The sequence below is a fragment of the Sinocyclocheilus anshuiensis genome, unplaced genomic scaffold, assembly GCF_001515605.1.
Source record: "Sinocyclocheilus anshuiensis isolate Anshui unplaced genomic scaffold, SAMN03320099.WGS_v1.1 scaffold320, whole genome shotgun sequence".
In the NCBI taxonomy this organism is placed as follows: Eukaryota; Metazoa; Chordata; class Actinopteri; order Cypriniformes; family Cyprinidae; genus Sinocyclocheilus; species Sinocyclocheilus anshuiensis.
In genome coordinates, this window is record NW_015554092.1 from 473222 (window position 1) to 480721 (window position 7500).

Below are 7500 nucleotides of genomic sequence, written 5' to 3' on the forward strand. Positions count from 1 at the left end.
AAAGCTGAAACAAATCCAGCATTAAGACGTTTTTAACTTCAAACCATAGTCCATAATCCATAATAACACTTAGTCAAGTGAAAAGTCCATCTCCTGTTGTCTCTCACATCAAAATCCAGCTACATATTTGTTTAGAGCTGTTTAAACGCTGCTTGATCTGTGCAGATTTCTCTCCTGATTCAGACCAGACCACTGTTTCACTGGAGGAAGCGTTATTATGGATTATAGACTCGTATTTTAGTTAAAAACGTCTTGATGGATTTGTTTCAGCTTTTGTCTTCTCCAGATGTTAACTGATGGACTGGAGTGCTGTGGATTACTTTTGATGTTTTTATCAGCTGTTTGGACTCTCATTCTGACGGCACCCATTCACTGCAGAGCATCCATTGCTGAGACACTGATGCAATGCTACATTTCTACAAATCTGATGAAGAAACAAACTCATCCTAATCTTGGATTGCCACAGGGTGAGCACACTTTCAGCAGATTTTCATGTTTGGGTATTCCTTTAAGAGTTCATCCACTCAATGGATTCAGTGCATTCCTGCAGATACCTGTTCTGTATTCATTTCCGTCTTGACCTCCACTGTGATGTCCATGTTCATCATGGTGGGTCTGACAGCGACGGTGGGTTTGATATACGGAGAGGGAGACGTTACCCCACCCTCGTCTTCCCCGATCAGACTCGTTCGGACACAAGCTCCTCCCGCCGTGCCGGTCTGTCCGTGAGCGCTGCGCGGATGGAAGCAGTTCTTACAGGAGCCTGGTTTCCACACGTGCTCTGCAAACTCTCCACACGCAGACATTTTAACACAGACCTCGAGCTCCGGTCTGATCGACTCTACTGCCGGCCGGAACAAGCTGAGAACAGACGACGGTGTTTGGTCACATAGTGTGTGGCACAGGAGACCAGCAGCCTGCAAACCTGAGAAAACACAAGATACATTTTAGATGATTTTGAGTTATGCTGGTGTATATGTTTGATATGAAAAACCACATGCATTTGGAGAATTAGTCATATGTTAATGTCATCAAACACACAGAAACTCAAAGGTCTTCACAACAAAACACCAACATATAAGTTTGGATTAACTGGGAGAAATATTGACAGAAATATTAGAAGTGAAATTAACTTCTCAAACTACTACTACTACTAATTATTAAGGTTGCAAAAAGGCGGAAAATTTCCTGAAAAATGTGGAAACTTTCCAGGATTTTTTTTGGAAAATTTCCAGGATTTTTGGGAAACATTCCAGGATTTTTTTGGAAACTTATCAGGATTTTTTTTGGAAACTTTCTGGGATTTTTTGGAAACTTTTGGAAAACATAGGGAATTTTCAGAAACTTTCGGAAAGTTTCCAGAAATGTTCCGCCTCTTTGCAACCCTACTAATTATTATTAATTAATTAAAACATTATTTTAAGGAATATCACCCAATCAAGAGCCTTTATTTAATTAAAACAGTACAGTTTTTTGCAATGTTTTGTTGTAAATAACTGGTGTATTTTTTTATATGATTACATTTACAAAGATTGATTATACTGTTATAGTCATATGAATGAACTTGATTACCACAGTTTTTAATTATCATTTTTTTATTCAGTCATAAACCAAAGAATCTTGAAAAAGATTTTTCCAAAGAAAAATTAAGTATTTCATAGCACCCTAATATTGTCAAAATTTTAAATAATCATTAAATGGTTTTATGAAATCAATTGATTAGACATTTTTGATAGATGAAACATACAGTCCAGAATAGGGCTGGACGATATGGCCAAAATTTATATCACGATATCTTTCTTAATTTCGGTCGATACGATATAATTCCGATATCGATATGAACACTATTTAAAAAAGCCTTGTAAAAACTGCCAAGAACGCCCACAACAGATGTCTGTGCATACAAACTTATGAAAAATGAATTTGCCAAGTCTATGACACCTCATATAAAACCATATAATACTTTAGAGAAAAAAAACAGCACAAATAAATTAATGTTCACCTTTTATTTGTATTTAGCCTTCATACAAACAAGAAATGTGAAATCACTGTCAAATAAACATCTCAGACTCACCTTATTAATTATTAATATCTTCCAACATACCAGTCAAAAGTTTTTGAACAGTAAGATTTTTATTGTTTTTAAAGAATTCTCTTCTGCTCACCAAGCCTGCATTTATTTGATCCAAAATACAGCAAAAACAGTAACATTTTAGAAAACAGTTATTTTAAATAGTAAAAATATTTCAACATTTTACTGTTTTTGATGTACTTTAAATGCAGCCTTGGTGAGCAGAAGAGAATTCTTAAAAAAAAAAAAAAATTAAAAATCTTACGGTTCAAAAACTTTTGACTGGTAATGTAGGACGGCTGATTATTGTTATAGATTGAAACAAATGTGCTTCAGCCAGGATAAAGAATATGAAAAGTGCTCTGAGTTGGCTGCAGAAAAAAAAGAGCAACAACAAAAACATGCTGCTAGAGACGGACTTATTTAAAATGCAAACTGATTGTCTGCCAGCAGGAGGCACTTTGAGAGCGGTAGAACTTGCGGTTTCTCCGGTAACGGCTGCAATCAAAGCAGCTCCGCTCATGAACGCTACTTTATTAGATCAAATGAAAATGCCATCGAAACTTTTCTGAAGACAGTCGGTTCCCTTCAGAGATACATTCATATAAAACACCCGCGCCACGTTATGATTTTGAAACGTGCAGTGCTCATGTTTATTCAACGAAGTCAAACGCCACAAATAAATCAATGCATGGGAAACACTGGTAATGTATATCGAAATATCGGAAATGTGTTTAAAAATCATATCACCGTTATTGAAAATAATTATATCGCGATACATATTGATATTGAATTATCATTTTGTTTAAAAATCATATCACCGTTATTGAAAATAATTATATCGCGATACATATTGATATTGAATTATTGTCCAGCCCTAGTCCAGAATAATGAAAATGTAAAACACTGAATTTTTGGGGGGAAAAAATAAAAAAAAGATTTCATAGTGGCTCCAGAAATATCAACATGCTGCCACTGAAAAACTCAAAGTTCTTCTTTAAAGCTTTGCATAAACCTTTGTACATTTCAAGTGTTTCTGACAGGGAAATGCACTTGTGTAAGAGACTTTGGCCTAAATAATCAGATGAAAGTACTTCATGCTTACTAGTGAAAAACAAAAGGTGCAAATCCGCTCCTCCAGTTCCTGGTCCCTCCCTTCATACAGAGCTTTCCTTTGGACAGACTTACTCACCCACTTCATGAAACCCAACCGCAGCCGGAATCAGGACATTAACAAACTCATTCTGTTCAAACACATGGACGAACGACCTTCTAGAAGCCGTCTGAACTCACAGAAATGAACTGATCTTAATGCGAAACACTCCAAATCTGAGGTTCAAATCAGAGACGCTGAAACATCGCAAGATGAATAAAGCGAATTAAATAATTTAAAATGTAAATGGTTAGGATCATGAGAAATATATAGTGAATATAAGCCATATTTATATTCCTTCATTTGGACTGTACCACTAAACAAATGTGTTATTGTCATTAAATGCATGCATTTTAATTTGCTGCATATTTTCAACTATTTTAAACAAGTTGCATGGACCAAATCTCGATCTTTCCAAATCAATTCCTTAAAAACATCAACCAGTAGCCGGAAAGATCCAGAAATAGTCCATGCAACTTGTTTAAAGTTGAAAAAATTCAGCAAATTATCATGCAAATATTTAATGACCGTAACACATTTGTTTAGTGCTTTTCACAGGACGGCACCAGATGGAACTCTTTCAGTTCATTAATTACCTTTCCTGCGCACATGTGACTCATTTCTAGACTCTTAATTAAGAAATACGCTCTTTAAAAAAAAGGAGCAGCAGCAGGTGCTGGAGTCTGAGAGTTTCTAAACCACATTTGCAAATGTGTCGTTGCACAATGACTCAGTTTGATACAGGAATCTATTCGCAGCAGCAGTTGCTGTTATATTTAAAGGCACGGATGGTTAAAACAGGAAATAACATGACCTTTTTCAAATAACCTGAGCAGCTGATACACTACTAGTTACATTACTTTTCTTTCACACCCCACAGAAGTTGTAATTGCATATATTCGCCATAAAAGTTTTCTAAAATGTTATTAACAATATATTTCCGCCTCATCATTTGACCAAAATGCACATTGGATTGCAGTCAGAAGTCAGAGGTGATTAATAGTAACATTTAAATACAAGTGTTGCATTAATCTCATTAAATACCACGTGTAGCTTGAAGCTAATTGTAGCTCTAATGTCTCTGTCACCCATATACGGTTATATTCCAGGATGCATTTTATCAAAAGAAATCATATAAGTTCGTCAGAAAAGGTTTAGTTCTCTAAAAAGATTTTATACAAACAAAACGGGATCAGAGGGATGTTTGTGGGCAAGCCGTGTAACGCCAGAGTAATGTAAGTGTTCAGATCATCTTTTCTCCTGACAAAATCAATGCAACAGCAATATTTCCATCCGCTAAATATAAGGATTTCCATATTCCAAGCTTGCCTGCTGCTCTGCTGACTTCATGTGAAATTATAAAAATAAATCTAGGAATTATTGGATTTCAAATCAGTAGAGGTTGAGGCATTGAAAGTAACTAAGTAACGAGCTGTTTTATTGATGGTAACTGTAATATTATTACTGAAATCTTATTAGTAATTAGCTACACTACTAGTTATTGTGAAAAAGTAATATGTGAGCCTGCAGCACAAAAGCGGTCATATTTGTAGCAATAGCCAACAATACATTGTATGGGTCAAAATTATACATTTTTCTTTTATGCCAAAAATCATTAGGATATTAAGTAAAGATCATGTTCCATGAAGATATTTAGTAAATTTCCTACTGTAAATATATCAAAACTTAATTTTTGATTAGTAATATGCATTGCTAAGAACTTCATTTGAACATCTTTAAAGATGATTTTTTTCAATATTTAGATTTTTTTGCACCCTCAGATTCCAGATCTTCAAATATTGTCCTAACAAACCATACATCAATGGAAAGCTTATTTATCCAGGTTTCAAAACTCTCAATTTCTAAAAATGGACCCTTATGACTATTTGTGCTCACATATTATTACTAGTAATTGCCTAACACTGGTCTCAGGAAATGATTCATTTTACTTTGGCAAAAACGGAGAATGTGGCCATAAAGATGGTTTTCTTTCCATTTCTGACAGCACAGCCTCTCTTTCTGTGGCTCAGATATCTGAAAGGTCTTCACCCGCTAGAGAGTGAAAACAAACCTGTGAGATTTCGCACCGTCGCTGGTGTCTGGCTGGCGAGAAGATGCGCTAGACTCACGGTGGTGCGAGTCTCCTCTTCACATTCCTCACATTCCTCCCGACGAGAACGCTTTCTGAAGCCTGACATGGAAAGAACAGAAGAGCCTCTAATTTTGGTGGCCTGGGAAAGTGGAGTGGAGATGGACGGGGTCAACAATCTACTGACCCTCGATCAATGGCTGATGAATCAGTGGCTCTGTTTTAGTCTGTTTGCTAGCATGTTGAAGACGATTTGGGTTTTAAAGACATAGAACCATTTTGGTTCCCCAAAGAACCTTTTTGCTTTACAAAAAACCCAAAATGCATTGGAAACGTTCCATGGATGTTAAAGTAGCATGCCAAAGATGACGTGCATTTAAAGACTGTAAACCATCAAACTTTTTGCACTTAAAAACAAAGATAGTTTATTGGCATTTGATGCTTGCATGAAGAACCTTTAACACCCATGAAACTTTTCCAATGCACTTTGGTTCTTAAGAGTGCATAAACCTCTTCAGATTATTGAAATGTTCTTAACACTAAGAAAAACAATTATTTTGGGAAAGACAATGAAAAATTAAAGAGTCTAATGATTCTTAAACTCCAAGTAAACTATAGGGCCAAATTAAAACAATCTCAGACGGTGCTTCATTTTATATTTGCTGAAAATTCATTGTGAATATATCACGCATATTCAATATATCACCCATATCACCCCCACCTTAGTTTGTTTTACAGTCTTTAAATGCAAATACTTTAAAATCCAATGAAAATTTCCATTGCACAAAAACGTCACACTTAAAAAAATGGTTATTTTAGGAAAGATCACATGTGTATTTTTATTCTCATCTTATTTTTTATTATCTGTGTGTTGTTGTCTCTGTGCACTGGAAGCTTGTGACACTAAAACAAATTCCTTGTGTGCGCAAACATACTTGGTAATAATGCTCTTTCTGACTTCTGATGATGAAAAATTAAGGATACTGAAGTCTAATGACTTCTTAAACTTCATGGCCAACTAAAAAGCCAATTAAAATCATATAAAATCAGTGCTTCATTTTATATTTGCTGGAAAATCATTGTGAATATATCATGCATATTCCATATTTCACCAAAAAAACATATTCACAGACCTTCATTTGGATTGAACACTAGTTTATGTTTATTTTAACATGCACTCTTTATTGGTAACTATGGTTCCGAAAAGAACCTTTGACACCCATAAAGCCTTTCCATTCCACAAAAAGATATTTAAAGTGGGGGGAAAAAAAATCTATAGATTTTTAAAATGTTCTTCACATAAAAAATGGTTCTTTTAAGAACTGATCACTGAAAGGTGAACCAAAATGGTTCTCCTATGGCATCACTATGAAAACTGTTATGTTTAAGAGTGAAACGTTTCCAATGCACATTGGTTCTTCAAAATGCAAAATGGTTCTTCTATGGCTTCCTTTCGTGCAGATCCTGATAGGAACCTCATGAGGGAAACTGTAATCTTCAGGAAGCTTCATGATGTTTATGAGCACGTGAGGACAGATAAATAATGGCCCGCAGGTTGAAGTGTCGCCGGCCGTTCTGTGTTTGCTCAGCCGTTAGACTCGCTGGCAACAAGTTTGACAAGTCAAAACCCAAGGCACAACAGGAGAAGCAGAAGCTCTTTGTTCCTGCAGCAGCTGAAAACACTTCAGCACTTGTGAACAATGAATGTTTTTGCCTTCAGATGTTGCTCAGGGGGAAGGGTGGCGCTCCTCCAGTGCTTCTGCTGAGAGCTTTAAGTTTAAACCCTCCAGTGTCACAAACACCAAATCTTTACCCGCAACCTATGTGCCTTTACTGTGCAATCAGACTTAAACATGGTCAAATGTGTTTAAATACACTCTTACTGCCAATCAAACCAGCCAAAATATGCAATAAACCAACATGCAACATGCATTCCACAAATTCCATATGAATCCACCAATTAGACATTTCACTTCCTTAAAGAAACCATGTGAACCATTTAAAGTTGTCCAAATGAAGTTCTTAGCAATGCATATTACTAATCAAAAATTAAGTTTTGATATATTTACGGTAGGAAATTCACTAAATATCTTCATGGAACATGATCTTAATATCCTAATGATTTTTGGCATAAAAGAAAAATGTATAATTGTGACCCATACAATGTATTGTTGGCTATTGCTACAA

The 7500-nt window shown here is 35.6% G+C and overlaps 1 protein-coding gene across 1 annotated transcript in view; it reads right to left on the reverse strand.

The window, feature by feature from the left end:
* LOC107669274 (tyrosine-protein kinase SgK223-like) overlaps positions 1-7500 on the reverse strand; it is a 29377-nt gene that overhangs the window by 21197 nt on the left and 680 nt on the right. Inside the window, exon 3 of the mRNA XM_016461452.1 lies at positions 555-925. Within this exon, the coding sequence (XP_016316938.1) occupies positions 555-806 (252 nt within the window). The 5' untranslated portion in view covers positions 807-925. The remainder of the gene's footprint in view (positions 1-554; positions 926-7500) is intronic.